At 42.0% G+C, this 18,944-nt stretch overlaps 1 protein-coding gene across 1 annotated transcript in view; it reads left to right on the top strand.

Moving 5' to 3' along the window:
- The first annotated feature begins 580 nt into the window (after positions 1-580).
- LOC119661706 (myosin-2 essential light chain) overlaps positions 581-18,944 on the top strand; it is a 34,290-nt gene continuing 15,926 nt past the window's right edge. The window contains exons 1-2 of the mRNA XM_038071158.1: positions 581-727; positions 797-824. Coding sequence (XP_037927086.1) covers positions 725-727; positions 797-824 — 31 coding nt within the window. The 5' untranslated portion in view covers positions 581-724. The remainder of the gene's footprint in view (positions 728-796; positions 825-18,944) is intronic.

Below are 18,944 nucleotides of genomic sequence, written 5' to 3'. Positions count from 1 at the left end.
GGTCTTGAATGAAGTGCTCTAATACAGTTCAAGGCTCTGATCCAATATGGATTGTTGCGTTAACGATTGTTATTATTGCTCTAACGACATTGACGGGGAAACTAAAAAATCACCCACAAAATTCGTCGACATTTAAAGCAACTTTAGAAGACTCAGTGTAATTTCGCGGTTTTTCTAGCGATTAAATTATTTGAAATAATTAAGACTTGCTTTTTTCTATTCTTTGACATAACCTGCTTGTTTCTGTATAGATTGGTCGAATACGAATAATTCAATAATAAGTGATTGCGAACATAATGGAAAGCTTCATTGGAAAATTAAAAAGCGAAACCCAGCCAATGGTAAATTGTAACTTCCAGACTAAAATGTTGAGTTGATATACTATAAAGTATCTTCGAGTAAAATACGGCCACATATATTTCAGATAATTGATTTTATAATTTCAAATACATAGGTAACGATCTTTTTGTTGACGTCATTGCTACTCGCGAAATATCTTCAGGTTAATTCACGTTAAAATGTTTTCGGAACAAACTTAACGCAACTGTCGGCATTCGTCGCATTCCGTCATTTGCCGAATAACGAATTGAGCAATTGAACCGTCAACGCCATATTTTATAAACGGACATTCCACACGGCGCAGTGACATTTGACCAAGAGCTGGAGTTTGTTCGCATTTTCGGTTGTTTTAATCGTTTCTTTTAATCACCAAGACAAATCAACAATGGTAGGTGTCCTTCGACCAGATATTGTGATGATTTCAAAGTGCTAATAATGGTTTCTTCGATGTTTTCAGGGCAATTACACCGAAGACCAATTGGCAGGTGAGTCCGGGGATGACAATGTAAATTGAATTCCTTCATTTCGCGTTTAAGTTGTGAGAATGTGCGAATGTGATTCATGGTGCTTGGCGAAGTCCGCGAATGTGAAAATCGTGATCCAGGAGTAGCTGCTTTTGCTTTGTTCGTAATTTAGGTTTTACTCCAAGTGACTCACCGCTTAGAAGCGAATTGTGGCTCATCAGCATATTTGGAGGCAACACACCTAGTTTGCCTCTTATCGGAAACACTTTCCAAGTCATAGACCCCCGGAGCAAGCGGGGAGCAACTTTCGGGGCGCTCAGTAGTTTTGGCTGTTCTATTTGGTTTTTGTTTACGTTGCGGCGATTTCCTTTCAAGTTATTCTGAGAACTTGTCGAGCATGAAGGCGGTTCTTCTTTGTCTTGATGGACTTGTTCAATTGAAACTATTCTGAGCCCCATTAGCGCATTGATGGGATAATTTTGTTCAGGCCATGACCAAGGAGTGTGCACGCCAGCGGCTATTATTAAGACCCTTATCAGCTTCTCAGCGTCCTATGGGCTGGGGCGGGGAGTGTGGAAAATCGTTTAATGCTCGATTATAGTGATCGATCGAAGTGATTCAACGGAAAAAATTGATCTTTGTTGGGTACTCGTGAAGTCGGTAAGCACTAATAGCCGATGACGTCATCTCTTGGAATTTTTCACGAATTTCATCGGTATGCGGCCTATAAACAGTGATGTCAACATTTAAAGGCATTTTGGTGTAACGGCCTCCGTTTTTTGCATTTGTTGCTATATAAATGAATGAACGAAGCTAAAAAAAACACTGAAGTGTTGAAGTGTTTACATAGTTAGCTTCCAGTGGATTGGGATGTCGAGAGAGAGGTGAATTCGGGGTATATTGAGTGAGTGATGAATTAGCAGTTTGCAACCGAAAATAAATTTTTTCCAATACTAATAACTGTTCTTCGAAATGAATTAGGTTTAAATATTATCTACTATGGTAGAAAAGTAAATTTCCAACGAAAAAGTTGGTACTTTTGCGTTCACAATTGTCTCCAAACAATCAACAAATTTTGTTTATATTTTGTCAGTATGAGACCAGTTTTCTCAATTCACAAAGCGCATCCTCAGAACCAAATAAATATCTCTATATCCCAAAGAAATAACGGTCCCCACACAACTACATTCACAAAAGGGAGTCCCTAGATGGCACTACCCTTCAACCAGATAGATTGCGTTCTCAACACCAAAAGATGGTCATCCAGTATCCTCGACTCAAAACGGTGGAGAAGGTCATAGACAACTATATTAGAACTAACGTTCTAAAGCGTAATCCCCTACATCACTGTCAACACGCTTACCGGGCAGGACGGTCAACTGAAACTGCTCTGTATCAGCTGACAGAGGTACTACGGGACGCCATAGAAACAAAAGAAATTGCACTGTGCGCGTTTTTGGATATCGAAGGAGCATTCGACAACACATCGTACACAGAGATACAGGATGCCCTGAGCCGTAAAGGAGTGGGAAACACCCTGGCACTCTGGATGGGCAAAATGCTAGAAAGCAGACAAATAGAGGTACAAACAGGTACAAATTCTATTATCATGAACACCACTCAAGGCTGTCCACAGGGTGGAGTACTATCGCTGCCGATGTGGAGTATGGTAGGGGATGAACTCCTAGTCGTCTTAACTAATACTGGAATACAAGTCCAGGGCTACGCGGACGACATTGTTCTAATTTGTAGGGGCAAATATGAAGATACCCTATGTGATAGAATCCAAATTGGATTAAGGGTTACTAGTGCCTGGTGCAGGAAGGTGGGACTGCGGATCAACCCAACCAAAACCACCATAGTACCATTCACTAGGAGGCGTAAGCTGAATCACCTGAAAGCCATAACATTACATGATATGGAGGTGAAACGAGAAACAGAGGTCAAATATTTGGGAATCACGCTAGACCAAAAATCACTCTGGAAGACACATGTCGGAAACACTTGTCGGAAAGCCACGAGGGCTCTGATGACTTGCAGATCCATAGCAGGAAAAAAATGGGGTTGCAGCCCGAAGATACTACTTTGGATATATACTGCAATAGTAAGGCCAATGATTACCTATGGAGCGGTAATCTGGGCAGAAAGAACCGAACTTAGCACACAAGCCAGGGAATTACATAAGCTCCAAAGGCTGGCTTGCGTGTGTATCAGTGGGGCAATGAGGACATGCTCAACGGCATCCCTGGAGATCCTTCTGGGATTAACCCCTCTCCATCTGCACATACAAATTCAGGCAAGGAGATCAATATTCAGGATGGCCGGTAGTATGAGTGAGGCGGGGAGCTGCCTAAATCGAAGGAAGATTGATATCCTTTCAAGGCGGTATCCCGAATTACTGATACCGAGGGACAACATGGCAACGAGGTTTCACTTCGATAAGAAGTTTGAAACACGTTGGAGTAACAAGGCAAACTGGGAGAGCGTGGCTGCGACATACGGCTTAAACCAGCAACTGATTACTTGGTACACTGACGGATCCCTCACAGCAGAAGGAGCGGGTGCCGGTGTCATTGGTCCAAGAAAAATGTACTTTAAGTCAATGGACAGGTACACTCGCATATTCCAGGCGGAAATATACGCCATAGACAAATGTGCCTCCTTTAATCTGCAAAGGAACTACAAGGGGCAGAACATAGCTATTCTCACCGATAGCCAAGTAGCGATCAAGGCACTTAGGTCCAACCAGGTGAACTCTAAACTGGTATGGGAATTCCTTGAGAGACTCAATACACTCGGCTCGTTCAACAAGGCCTGGATACTTTGGGTTTCAGGCCATGCTGGGTTGGAAGGCAACGAGGCAGCGGACGAACTAGCCAAGGAGGGAGCAGGGACGCCTTTACACGGGCCAAACCCCTTCTGTGGAATCGGAAACGGTTTCATGGCTATGAATCTAAGAAATGAAGAGGAACGGTTGAGGGAACTATACTGGGCGGGCCTACCAGGGATGGAGCAGTCCAGGGTGCTTATTGGGGGATACGATTGCTTAAACCTCATCAAAAAAAACCTCCGAATCATAGTGGGAATTCTCACTGGTCATTGTCGGCTGAATTATCACCTAGGGAAGCTAGGGATATCTACGGACACTGTCTGCAGGTTTTGTGAGGAGGAGGACTAAACCTCTATACACGTCCTGGGACAGTGTCCGGCATTTGTGCAAAGGCATCTGGGAGAACACTTAATACCAGATGCAAAGCTGAAAGTTCTGGAAGTAGGGATCATACTAAAGTTCCTAACGGCTATAGGCCTGCTTGAGATACTATGATCAATAGGTACACTATAATCAGTAAAAGGGGCACAATAGTTCTTCAAGGACGCGGTGCGACTTTCCCTTAACAGAATAATAATAATATCCGCTCTGAGTTGGGGCTTAAAAATATACTCAAAACCTTCCCTGTTTGTCGTTGTAAGAGATGACTAAAAGGGATAGAAATTTGGCGGCTAGCAACCTGCAAATTTTGAAACTCTTCTGCTACCGAAACGTTAATGACGCATCGAATCGGGACTGAATTCACGGCAACGATCTTTGGCTATCGAAAATGGATTATGACTGGTTTCTGGAATGTGCGCACGCTTCTTGACAACGATAGGGTCCTCAGAATGCTCGCTTTCTCCAAATTGAGCGGGAATTGCATCGATATAAGATATTTTGGGCCTAAGCGAGGTAAGATGGTGTTGCTCTGGAGAGTACTCGTCTCCCTCTTGCCGGCAATGTGCTTTTGTTTTCTGGAATGCCAAGTGGTAGCAGATGCGAGTCCGGTGTTGGATTGCTTCTGACGGCTATCGCAAGGCGCGTTCTATTGACTTGGGAGCCCGTTTTTGACAGATTTATAACTGGTAAATTTCGGTACAAGTTAAGGAGTGTCGCAATTTTAAAATTCGATGCACCAATGCAATGGAGAAGGATGCTTTCTATGAGCAATTAAATGCGGTTCAAGGGAAGCTTCCTAAAGGTGACAATATGATCGTGATGGGTGGTACGAATGCCGAGGTGGGATCTGACAATATCTTGCTCGGACATGTGATGAGTAAGCACGGACCGTAACAGAAACGATGGAAGGTTCGTGGTGGTGGCACACTGTTCGAGCACAGAGCCTGCCATAAGGTCGCGCGCTCTATGAGCAATCAAATCGACAACTTCTCGATCAGCCCTAGCCTTAGAATTTGTCTGCTGGGTGAACAAAAAGAATAACAAGAGAGTCGCTGACATCGACCTCAAAAAGGGTCATCATCTGATGGTGGCTGATAGGTTCGCGGCATAAAGTAGATAACGATGACTCACCATCTCGTTACTGGTAACACTGATTATATGACTTATTGTTAGTATAAATACCATGCACTTTCCTTTATTTGGTTCATTTGTAATTATTCTTGGTACAAGCAAAGACACGATATCAGCGGGAATACGCCGAAATGTTATCGGTTCTTGGGGATTCTGCACCTACGCATACAGTGGTTAGAAAATGGGCTCAATTATTTCAACAAGGAAGAGAGTCCCGTGAAGGCGAATCCTGCCCGGGTCGCCCATTGACAGTAGTCACCGAAGAAAATGTTAAAAAGTCGAAAAATTAGTACTGGCCAGTCGCTGCTCTCCATCGATTTCGAGAAAGTTTTCGATAGCGTGAACAGGGAGTGTATCTGGAGTGCTCTACGCAGGAGTGGCATACCGGAAAAACTAATAGCTATTATCAGAGCAACATATGATGATGCAAAATGTCACTCTTATGGAAATCTTGGGAATCCGAGCCCTTTCCCAAAGAGTGAAAGAAGAGGGTGATCGTTGAGATTCTAAAAAAGGACACCCATTTTGAGTGTGACAATTGGAGGGGTATTTGCCTGCCCCCTGCCATCTCAAAGATAATAGCTTAAATAATCCTGGAACGCATCAAAGAACATCTCGAAAACTTGATCCACAAAGAACAGGCTGGGTTCCTCTCCGGATCTTCCTAAATCGACATCAAGATCCTACGGATCTTTTTGGAACTATGCGCGAAATTTAGATCTTCGCTGCACCTGCTTTTCATAGATTTCGAAAAAAGCTTTTAATAGCTTGATCAGGGAGAGCATCTAGAGTGCTCTACATAGGAATTCTGAAGAAACTAATAGCTATTATCAGAGTGATATATGATGGCGCAAAATGTCAAGCGCTGCACCGACGCAAAATCTCGGAGGATTTTGAGGTTTAAGGCGGGGTCCGCCAGGGTCGCATCCTATCACCGAAATTATTTCTTCTTGTTACAGGTGACATTCTTTATGCTGCCCTGTCCGGGGGACGTGGAGGAATTCAATGAACGATGACATATTTCCTCAAACACCTCGACTACAGTTATGACATCTGTTTGCTTTCTCACCGGGTCATGGACTTTGGCTAAATGGCTCTGGATTTGGAAAAAAAATCAAGTAGAGTTGGACTGAAGATTGGTATCTACAAAACCAAGGTCCTCAGTCTGACGTGTCATTACACTCTATTTGCATTAATGGGTAGCGCACCGAAAGCGTCGATCAATTTGTATATCTAGGTGTTGCCCTGGTTAAAATCTGGAAATTCGGTCATCCCAACACGAAGATCAAATTGGAATTGTTTTATGCTAGTGTTCTCTCTGTGTTGCTCTGGAGTAGCACATTGAAGGTGAACTTCACTGTTACTTAAAAGCTTCAAGCTTTCTTCAATACCTGTCTGCGTCGTATCATCGAAGTACGCTGGCCTGACACTATCTCAATTTGATCGGCGTATAGGCTTGGCAGTCGTATGCGATGTGATAGAGCTATGACAAGCAGTGGAATCCACTCTCCTAAGATGACCGGCGAGTGGGTCGCCTCAAGGGCACTTGACGCAGAATAGTAGAGGATAAATGCGAGCGTATCGGGAAGTCGTAGGGGGAGCTGAAGCGCATTTCAGTTTACCGCACGCGATGGCGCGTAGGTGTGGTTGACGTGCTATCCCAACCAAGGAGTGAAAGGCAACCATATATACATCCCAAACAAATGAGGGCCAACGTATCATTGACATCGACATGCTTCCCACACAACCGCATTCACAAAAGGATATGGACGTCCCTAGATTGCATTACCGTTAACCAGATAAACCACATCTCATCCACAAAGAATGGTCTAGCATCCGCTCCGTGAGATTATATCGAGGAGCAAACTATGACTTTGACCACTACATGGTAAAAAGCGTCTACAAATGCCGAATTTTAAATACCCGCAGAATAAAAAAACCAACCTCCTTCGAAAATTTGAGGTAGAGAAGCCAAAGAATAATTTTGTAGTGGAAGGAAAATCTTTTGGGTGTGTTGGTGTGCTTGGAGTGGGGAAGAGTCAAAGCCTTTGAGCACTAAGACCGTAGTGGTCCATTGCATTTTGTAGCACATCAGTACTAAAAATTTGACGTCTGATGCGTCCATAGGCGAGGAACTCACATAGAAAGTGTTCTGTGTGTTTCGCTTGCTCATTATAGATCGGACACGTATCATCTTAGAGAATTCCTATTATAAACATATGTCCACCTAGTTAATTATTGCCGGTCAGAATGCCCACAATACTTTACAAGTCTTCCTGTTTTTGATAGCAGCATTAGCCACTGCTACTGACATCCCAATTGCTGAAATTTAACCCTCTTTTGCTAAGGCGTCCGAAATTTACTTTCCGCCTACAAAGCTCATAAGTCATGAGAGCTCGTTTTATCTTTATCTTTACATGCTTGCTCCAAAGACACATTGTGGTTTTATTTGGATTTACTGAAAGTCTATGAGGCACCTGCTGTCAATCAAATCAACGGCACGTTGTGTATTTTTAAACATTGTTCTGAGATCTCGACCAGCCACATAAGCTTGAGCGTGTATTGGCAAATTTTGCAATTCGCATACTATTGAGTCGATCAACATACTCCACATAAGTGGCAAGTGGAGGACAGCCTTTCGTCACTTCGGTTGTTAGGTAGCAATCGGCACCCATTTCAGCACACAACAATCTCTGCGTTAGCATAGCGTAAATCCACTTAATTAAAGTTTTATCAACACCATGCTCTCTGGCGGCATCACAGAGCTTTTGGAAGGGCGCACAGTCAAACGTCCCTACAATGTCTACGAGCAACCCTATCGCATGCTCGTCTTTAAGAGTTGCGTCCTCTATTTTGGAAACCAAAGATTGAAGAGCAGACTCACACGACTTTCATTTAGTGGGTGCGGACTTAGCGCCTTCTCGCCAATTGATGTTCAACCAGTCTCTCCAGACATTTCAGTGAAAATGATGTTCAGTTGATTTGTCTGAAGTTCTTTGGATCTGAATAGTCATCTTTCCCAGGCTTAGGTATGAATATTTTAACCTGCAGAAACCGACAATTCTCCTCCTCTCACTTCTGAGACCTGTTCTGTCGGGTGGTGTACTTCCAAGATGGTCTGTATAGAATCAACTCTGGAGCTCGTGAAAGTATCCGGTTTTCTAAAAGAGTCCGACTTTGCCAACTCATCCTTATTAAGGACTCTGCGCAACCTGGAAGTCTCCCTTTCACCTTCCAGTTAATCAGAGTATGCTCTAAAGGAGTCTCGTTTCGAAAGATTAGCAAGCTTCTTATATTCACGCTTTTGTAAGCACGATTTAGAAGTCGTCTGGTTGATTCCCTGAGTCTTTGTAGTTCTCGTTTCCACCATGGGGCAATCCTTTTCAAAGCAGTCTAAAAATGTGCTATTCAGAGTTTCCAATTGATCTTCTATCGTCAAAGAAGTCCTTAGTCACCAAGGGAGCTCCACTTTGTTGCCAAGAACTTTATAGAAATTTATCCAATCCGTTTTCCTAGGATTCCGTCTTTGTATTACAGACTGTTCGCCTGCAATAGTCAGACTAATTTCCAAGTAAAGGTGATCTGAGATTGAGATTTTATCTAACACTCGGCAGGCTTTAATCAACTAACAACTTTGAAGTGCAGATTATTAGGTCAATTACTTCCATTCTTCTTGGCCCCACGAACGTTAGGGCGTACCCCTCGTGGACATCACATCAACTGAAGTGATAAAATCAAACAGCTTCTCTCCTCTCCGGTGCCGCGAGGATGTGAGGCTAAATACCAAAGGACGGTTGTACTGTCAGTTTGGAGGGATTGGAAGGATGTTGAATTTTTGAGTTTTTGTAGTACCCAGGAATCAAACGATCATTTCGCAAGAGTATTGGTAACCTGTCTAAAATTATGATTGATTGAATGGGATATGTTGCTTCACAGAGTATACTTACCTAGCTGTGGCCTGTATGTGGTAAAGAAATGAACCGGTCATCAAATTGCTGAACATCTTTAATGGCGTCACGGGAACTCCCAGAGATGACAATTCCAATACTATATAGAGTTTATGATCTACTAAAGGATTGCAGCCGCAGATGCAACCCGCTATCTAATTATTTGCAGAGCGCGAATATTGATGCCCCTCTTCCGACGGATTCTTGCAAGTTCTTCCGTTAGGGTACCTCCGGGGACTCGGAGTAATTTGCTTACATTCTGATGCCGTCCATGCCCCAAGAATCATGCCCGCCAAGAAGTGTCAACTGAGCTAGGCTCAGAAGTGTTTTTCAGTGGTTTGTTCGTTTTAAGATTTTTAGATATTCAGTTTCACCGGCCCATTTGGTGCGGTGCAATGATCTTTTGCAAGCTCGGGTTGTCTGTCTGCACCCAGCGAGGAGGCGAGGGTTCAAACGCTGGTTTTACGTTTTTGTGATATCAATTATTCCTTGTTTTTATAATTTGTTCGGGTCGGACACTGACGAAAACTCTGGGGATCATTGGTGTAGAGGGACAAATTCATCTGTAAATTTGAAACAGATGTAATTTCTTGAAATTTTGATATATTTTTAAGGAAATCTGTGTTCCTCGGAAGTTGAATTTTCTACATAAAATGCTCGTTCTCTCGAAAGCAATTTGATTTGGATATTTTACAGATAAATGTATCATATCGAGAATTCTCCGAATATTGCTCAAGTTGTTTGTTTAAAAGTCACACGTAAAGATAATGGTGTCAGCCGCACCACTTACAAAATTAAATGTACACGTTCAGACTTCTACTTATTGAAGTTTCGTGTAGGATGAAACCCTTTTAAAATCGATTGGATATGTTTTTTGGTTCGTTTTTTTAAATGGGTGATAATTACAGGGAAGCGAAAATTGCCTCCTTGTGTACCCTTACAGTCTTGAATGAAGTGTTCGAACACGAGATACAATTGGATTTTTGCAAATACCGATATTTCGGGAACCACTTGTTCCCTTCGTCAGTGCTAACAAGTCAGATTTGAACTAGGATTTCCCGTCATTATGGTTCGAATTAGGATTTCCGTGATTCGTTGATATCAAGTCGTTGTTTTCCGATGGTTTATGTAAAAAATAAGACGATTTTGAAATTTATTTTTTTAAAATCTGGCAAAATTTTATTTTTTAACCGATCCCGTTAATTTTATTGGGAGTACACATAAATTCGGTCCGTTTTCTTACTGTTAACAACGTGCTTATTTCGAACAAGATAGACAAACGGATTAATCAAAATATCGTCCATCGTTGGCTACAACATTTTTCCCTCTCTCAAGCAGATTTCGAATTTCATTGCGAAAAAATTTCTCTTTGGAGGCGATTCAAGTTTGAAGCCAATTTCCGACTTCTTCGAAAGAAGGGAACCAATGACCTGCGAAATCATGCTGCATCCGTCACAGCAGCCAGTAGTCGGAAGGAACAATGTCGGGTGCGGTAAAATATCTCACTTAAGTGTTTGCAAATATTTTTTCATGACGTTTGCGACATACAAAAGAATTACTTTGTCGTGCCTTTCCTTGTATTTTAGTCTATTTTCTCGTAACGCCCGGCTCAAGTGAATCACTTGCAGTCTATACAGATTGCCCGTAATGGAATCATCAGGCTTCAGAAGCTCATAATATACAATTCCCTTTTGATTCCATCAGATATACAACATGACCTTCGAACCACCACCTTGGTGTTGCTTTGGTGTTGATGTTGAGGTCGGTGACAACGGTAGTATTTTTCTTCTTGGGATTATCATAAAATATCCACTTTTCATCACAAATCTTGCCTTTGAAGCAGCTGCTCGGAAATCTAGAATCCTCTTTCTATATCTCCAGGTTTAAGTTCACAAGGTACTCAGTTTTCTTGCTTGTGGATCAATCCCATGGATTTTGATTACACTGAAATTGCTTGCTGTGTCACTCTCAATAATTTTGCAAGCTCATCTTGTGTTTGACTTAATCGAGTAATTCATCCAATTCTTCGTCTTTGAATTTTTTCGGTTGTCCAGGACGAGGCTTGTCATCAACGCAAAAATCCTCATTCTATGAGCTTCAGTTGCATTTGTTTCCAATTGAAGCAGAAAAGGAAAACTTCCCGCAAATGCTGCCCAGTTACCACAAAATTCGATATTTCTAACATAGGAAAAAATCCGTATTTTGCGTAAAACTTAAAGCAATATCCACTGTATATTATTGACAGATATCTGCTCTCTCTTACATGATATAACCGCAATTAGCTGTCAATATGAAATATTAATGACCACTAGAGCCATCTCTTAAAAACGGAACGATTTAATTTTTACACCCAATAGTTCGGGCGATAAAGTGTCCTAAGCACAACCTGCATTTATACTTTCTTCTTCGGTTGGTCAAAAACGCAGGAGGAGCTGGATCAAGTCTCAAAAAAGGGTAATTTCATCATCACATCAAATATAATCTTGTGTGTAACGCAAACAACAGGCGTTTTCATTTTTAAGGTTTTGTGTAAAACAACACTTTATGAAAATCGACTCATTGTCTAATTTCTCTTTCTCCAAAATAGCTACACCGATTTAAACGAAATTTGGTGATAATATAGTTTACATTCATTCAGAAGTAGTTTACTGGTTAATAGTAATTTTCGCCTTATTTTGGAATGCTCAAAACTGAAGGGACAGTCCAGTCACAAATCTAAACTCATTTTGAAACAACATTGCGTTTGCAAATCTCCATGTATCCCCAGTTGTAATTTTTTAAGGTTTTGTGTAAAACAAAACCTTATTAAAATCGATTCAATGTCTGTCTGTCTGTCTGTCTGTCTGTCACACGCATTTTTCTCCAAAACGGCTAAACCGATCCAAACGAAATTTGGTGGACAGATGGGAACTATGAAATCCCACGCATACAGCGAGTGGGATAAATTTAGGTGGAGTTTAAAGGGGGGCTCCCCATACATGCAAAGAGGGGATTCAAAAATTTTTTTCACCAGATATAGGTGTGTAGGATATCAAATGAAAGGTCTCGATTTGTACTTTTCGAAACTGACATTGATTCTGGCATAAATTGCAAAGTGCGTGAGTAAGGAGTCAAAATGTACGCATTTGAAGTGAGACAGGACTCATTTTCGGAAACTACCCAACCCAAAAATCCGAAAAAAATCAGGGTGGTGCGCCTAGATGAAATCTAGGCCTCAAAATATGTCCCATTCCGATATCTGCTCAAATAAACTTACTAATAGTATATTACTACTTTTTAGAAATTTACTGAAAAACCCCCCTTAAATTCATCCTAGGACTTCCGAATTCTGTACCAGCATAGAGGACAATATTTCGTGTATATGCGCTAAATTTCATGGAAATCAGGCAATTAACGCCAAAGTTATAGCAGTTCAAACTTAGCAATTTCGCGCGAGTTTACTGCTTCCAAAGTCATGCAAATCAGATGCTGACGTCATAATTACCCGGAAAAATTGACATTCGCGTGGAATATTAAAATCACGTTTATGAAGAATATATTTATCTGCAGCCCTTTTTAAGGTTTTGTGTAAAACACTTATGTGAAATTTAATCTTCGAGAGATGTCCCATTCCGGTATCTGCTCAAAAAATTTACTAATATTATATTATCAACTTTTAGATATAGACTAAAAAACTCCCCTTAAGTTCATCCTAAGTGTACTAAATTTTGCACCGACGTAGAGGACAGCCTTGTGCATACACATGCCAAGTTTCATGAAAATCCAACTATTATTGGGAAAGTTATAGCAGTTCAAACTTATCAATTTCGTGCTAATTAACAGCATCCTAAGCCATACAAATAAGATGCTGACGTCATAATTAACGAGAATAATTGAAATTCGAGTGAAATATTAAAATTCCATTCAAGAAGAATCTAATTCTCCCTAGCCCTTTTTAAGGTTTTGTGTAAAACAAAACCTTATTAAAATCGATTCAATGTCTGTCTGTCTGTCTGTCTGTCTGTCTGTCTGTCTGTCTGTCTGTCTGTCTGTCACACGCATTTTTTATATTTGATGTTGGTTACATTGTTGGCATTTGCTAGTAATATTAAACTCAGAGTGTGAAGCGTATGAGGTTGACCATTATCAACACAGGGCTTTCCATAAAATGATTTATTTAAATCGCTTTCTAGAAAATAGAGGGCAATGGAATTTTTTGGTATATTACACGGAGCTGTCGTGCACTCGTCGCTCCTTACATCTTTTTCTTTTTTTTCAGCCTTCAGTTCACAAGTGGGGTCGGTTCGTGGTGTTCGGTTTCGTCATTTTATTTTATCAAGCGCCTGATTAGGATGTAATCTCGAGACCTTTAAATCCCCATCCAGCGTATCAAGCCACCATTGTTTTGGCCGGCTTCTTGGTTGCTTACCATTGCTTTCGATGTTCTGACCAATACTGGTTGTTGAATTCTCGTTAGCGTGAATTACGTGACCACACCCACAGTAGATCTACTATAGGCAGTACCCTTACAAAAATGACCCCACTTGCAAATGTGCTTGCCGAAGCTTATCTGTACACATCAGAGACACTAAACAAGGAAAATGCATAATCTTCGTCAAATCGTATTGGTAAGAGAGAGATCGGTGAGCTTTTGCTATTCTGGTACTACGGCGTGCTCACGCATTAGCAAAAAGCTGTTTCACGTATTCACTTATACATAAGCAAAAACTTGCCAATCTCACCAATGCATTGGCAAGTCCGGGCGGCATGTCAAACACAGCTGATCGGGTTTTTGGTACATCTCGCTCATGCTCAAGGGCAAAACAATTTGAAATCGTGTGTACTCGCACTGATTTCCCCCCTCGAGGGGCAAGGGGGAGTGAGGTAGCTGTCTAGTATCTAACTGTGACCACACCATCGAAAACGCCTGTCTTGAAATTTTTCCACGATCGATGCAAACCCATATCGATCGCGGATATTCTCATTTCAAACGTAATCAAAACGTGTCACGCCGCCAGTGCAATGCAACATCTTAGTCCACATTACCGCAAGACGCCGTTCATTGCCCTTCATAGTCGGCCAACACTCAGAACTATATATGCAATAAATTTGGCACTTCATCCAGGTTGCATTAATGCGTGAAACAATTTCATTACCCAGCTCTCCATTGGCTGATAGCATTGACTCGAGATATTTAAATCGCTGAGTTCTGGCAATGGCAGTAACCTACCCTTCGAGATACTTAAATCGCTCAGTTCTGGCAATGGCAGCAACCTGCCCAGAATTGAGCGATTTCAATATCTCGGGTCAATGCTATAAGCCAATGGAGAACTACGTTGTACTCCTCACATAGGGAAACACAAAACCTTTTATACCTGAAGCGCCCAGCTTCCGGTTTCCCGACTTGTTTATTGTTTCGCTTCTTTTTAAAATGAAAAGTTAATCAGTGGAATTACTATTTTATGTACGAACTGATTTGCCCAAAATGATTTCATACTCCTTATCAGGGACTGTCATTATATATGGGGAATTTATGACTGTATTGCAACATGTTTGCATTTATGCTTCTTTTATGTAGATAAGATACTGGTATATAATGAGATGTAATCAGCAAAATTTGAGTTGAAAAGTTGAACCTCGATTGGTAGAAGACATGACTCAATTTGTTGATTGCTACGTTTATCAGTTTTATTGCTATGGCGCAGCCAATTTGGATTTACCTTTGCATAATCAAAAGCGTCACTGTGTGAAAAAAAACGCTTTACGTCAGTGCAAACAAATAAAAATATGTATCTGTACTGCAGAAGTCATCTCTTTTTTTATTCGTGGATGCTCTATAAACTCAGAGGATGTTATCCTAGAGTGTTTCACTTTTGTTACTACACACATATTTTGATCTGTTTGTTTTGAAAGTAAGTCTTTCCGGTCTATCAGTGAACTGTTTGTCGGTGATAATTCTAGAGTATTCGCTTTGTATTATCATTGCAGTATTAAGTAATGAGCTCAGTATGGTAAGCTTATCTCCACAATATCCGTTTGGATGAAATGGAAGAAATAAATATAATTCCGTGAAGGCTTTAGATAATCTTAATGATGAATGCTTTGAAGTACAGAAATAAGATAAACATATTATCTTAGAGATAAATTATGAGTATTTGTAAACTAAGCCTGCGCCATTGATTCCACAGATAATTATTAGCAGAAATTGCCCTTGACATTGTGGTACTTATGTATAGAAATGTTGAAAGTGGGGACCATAAAAGAGGGAACACCCGCGTCTCCCCTTCCCAAATAATGTTAGATATAATAAAAACTGCTAGATGCATTTATTTAACCATTTATACTACTGAGAGGAAGGCGGAATCTAGATAAAACAGAATTGTTTACGACCGACGCCAATCTTCCTTTTCTTTAGCCTTTGTCCCGTTCATAAGCGGGGTCAGCTTGTCATGTTCGGTTTCGCCATTTGATTCTATCAAAAGCCTGATCTGGATGCGATCGCGAGGCTTTCAAACCCCCATCTAGCGTATCAAGCCACCGTTGTTTCGGCCTGCCTTTGGGTCGCTTACCATCGACTTCGATGGTTAGCCCAATCTTGGCGTCCCACAACTGGCACCCTGTTACTATCTATAAGTCTGACTTTTGGTCGACTATAAAGGCAGTGAATGGCGCCTCATGGCAATGGAAACAAAGATGTTGCGATATGGGGTTGTACCGATTGTAGAGAAATTACGAGACAAATGTCTTCGAAAGTATGAGCATGTAATTCGCACTGATGAAAACTCACTTGTGAAGGTTGGTCCGAGCATCGAAATCGGTGGGAAACAACCAAAAGGCCGGCCGAAATAAAGTTGGCTTGATACGTTAGATGGTGATTTGAGAGCCTCTTGACTCCATTCAAATCAGACACATGATAGTTGTAAACTATACCACAGTAATTGATAGGTGTATTTTTTGCTATTACAGCCACTTTGCACTGGTTGAATTAAATTGTCTTGTCTCAAATTTCAACTGACTTGACATAAAAAAAAATTGCGCTGTCAAAAATTGATTTTCGGTGCTATGGCCATCACGTACATTCGACACGCAAGTTGCTCGTTCCGCCACAACACTCTTCCCCCAAGGGGGTTTCAGCGAGGAACCAGACGCACGGCTGCAGCAAGTCAAAACGGACGCGTCGCGCGTCTACCGTCCTGGACGCGTTTTCTTGCTGGACGAAGGGCTTTAATCGAGCCAAGGAGACTCGTTTGACCGTACTCCCGACGTTGAGGTAATAATGATGTCGGCCTAGCTCGAGGATTTCGAAGGGGCCCTCATAAGTTGCCTGCAGCGGCCTCCGGGGAACGTCCGTCCTAATTAGGACATGCATATTACATTCGAGATACCTGGACACGTCAAGCACGGTTTTCGCGTGGTTGGTCGGTTGTGGCGGCTTTATTTTGGCATTGCGTCCTTGAGCAGACGCAACGGATTGGTACCGTTGAGTCCCCACTTGATGTCGAGAACAGGGTCGCTGGGGAGTCTCAGGTTCTCGCCATATACAAGCTCCGTGGGACTAGCAGCAAATTTTTCGCGATTGGCTGTTCGGAGGCCAAGAAGAACGAGTGGTAGGACCTGTGATCAAGAAGGGTCGTCTTGGGCCATTATGACGGCCTTCAGCGTCCTGTGCCACCTTGCGAACATCCGATTGGACTGCGGGTGTTACGCGGTTGTCCGGTGGTGTTTGAAGCCAAGGAGTATGTAAAGCTCTGAGAAAATGGAGTAGTGAAACTGCATTCCCTGATTGATGATTATAATTGCCGGCACACCAAAGCGTGGAATCCACTCTCGACAGCGGGCCGCTGCACAAGATTGTGCACTAATGTCTTTCCAGAGGTATCACCTCAGGCCACCGCGTGCCACTATGGATGATTGTGGGGCAATACCTTAAACCGTGCGAGTCTTGCAAGGGGCCAATTATGTCGAGGTGGATTTTGTGGAAATGGTTGGTGGACCGAGGGAACACTCCTAACTCTTTCCTGACATGCTTTGTAGTTTTGCAGTTCTGGCATGCGATGCACTGTCTGGCCAATGGATTAATGTCTTTGTTCATGTACGAGCAGAAATACTTCGCGATGACTACCCAATTCATAATCTGAATGCGTGGATGCGCCAGATCGTGAACGTCGTGAAATTGGCCGCAACATATGGTTTTGCCTGAGTGTAATTACGCGGTGTTTCTAGCAATTAATTATTTGAAATAATAAAACTTGTTTTTCCTATTCGCTAGTGTTGATATTTTTTTTTTTTGCAAATACCGATATTTCGGAAACCACTTGTTCTCTTCATCAGTGCTAACAAGGGTGCGGACTTTGTCACCACCCAACTGCTTCATTTCACGCACGGGTCACCAAGCATTAGCTCTGTCAGTAAGTGGTTAAGTTTAGCCGTCTCACTTACTGACGGGCGTTTTATGAGCTGTTCTTTTAGTCGAGTATAAGAGTAGTCGTCGAGGACATCGGAGACAAGCTAAACTGCCCCCTTGTCTAGTCCGACCAGCGCGTTATTGAAACGAACGGCATCCGCACGTTCCACTTGCGCGTTTTCTCTCTCGATTCCGCAAACGATGTTCTCAGTAATTATCGCGGGCGTATCGGTGTTTGTCTCGAACTGCAACTGACTTGACGTGACTTTTTACCAGCGAAAATTGTTTTTCGATCTCATGGTTATCGTGATCTGCACTTGCATGCATCGGACATGCAAGTTGCTCATTCCACTAGACTATACCATGTGGCTAAGCTTGGGTTGCATTTAGCATAATAGAATTGGTACCTATTTTCTAGCATTTTGCCCATCCAGAAGGCCAGGCTGCTCTTGAATTCGTTGCAGATAAAAGAATTTTGTATTTGCGTATTCTACTTGTTGTCAAAAACAACTTTAACATCCACTTTTGCCTGCCTCCATACTCTTGGTGTAATTCTCAAGGCTACGCTTACTTACCACCGTCAGAAGAGGGTTTACAATGGATTTCAGCCGATTTTTGACGTTGTGCTTGGAAGATACCATCCGTTTTCAGTAGTTTAAAAGTTCCTACTTCCTATCTTCCTTTAGTTTTAGTTTTCAGTTTCCCAATCTCCTTCTTCTGTCTGTAATTGGGGTGTCAGAAATGATGCTACCTAACTCCCCGTGGGAAATGCATTTTGAGAATTCATTATTCTACTTTGTAGTGTTCGCGACAAATGTGTCTCCCGAGCGCCCGTTGACCGTCCACCGTAGATCACTAAAGTAAATATGCTCCCAATCCCCCGTTGTTTCGAACATTATCTATATTGGTGTCAGGCTCTTCAGGTTCTTCACCAATCACTAACACCAACTGCTGGGATTTCAGCTTTTGCAGTGTCTTTTTGCGCGTAGCCTGTGAGAATGGAATAATGGCCACTAACGTTCCAATCTCTTTGCCATCATATAATGTGCTGCTTAAGTTCATATTGGTAGCTGAAAATGATCAAATATGCAAAAACAGCAATCACCGAACCTGAAAAAAAGTAAAATCGAGGATACAATGTCATGGATTTCTTATCCTCGATCGTTGCTTTGGTTTCTCAACTGGCGGTTGAGTCTCCATCGGTACCAGATTCAAGTGTTTGAAAGGGGACCACCACCGTCTCTCTGTTATTCCCAAGCATTTGTTGATCGAACACTTCAGTGGGGATACGCTTTGCTGCTGACGGACCACCATTGCCAATTTTCGCGGTTCTTAACTTTTGGAGTAGCTTTAACCTTAGTCAATCCGGATGAAAATTTTCGCAGAACAGTAGAGCAGGAGTGCGAACGTCTCGAGAAGTTGTGGGGGTAGCTGAAGCTCATTTCGGGTAACAGAAGAGATGGGGCTAA

This window comes from Hermetia illucens, chromosome 1, assembly GCF_905115235.1.
Source record: "Hermetia illucens chromosome 1, iHerIll2.2.curated.20191125, whole genome shotgun sequence".
NCBI classification, from domain to species: domain Eukaryota; kingdom Metazoa; phylum Arthropoda; class Insecta; order Diptera; family Stratiomyidae; genus Hermetia; species Hermetia illucens.
Note: the sequence above shows the minus strand (reverse complement) of the source record. Positions and strands in the feature narration are given on the sequence as shown.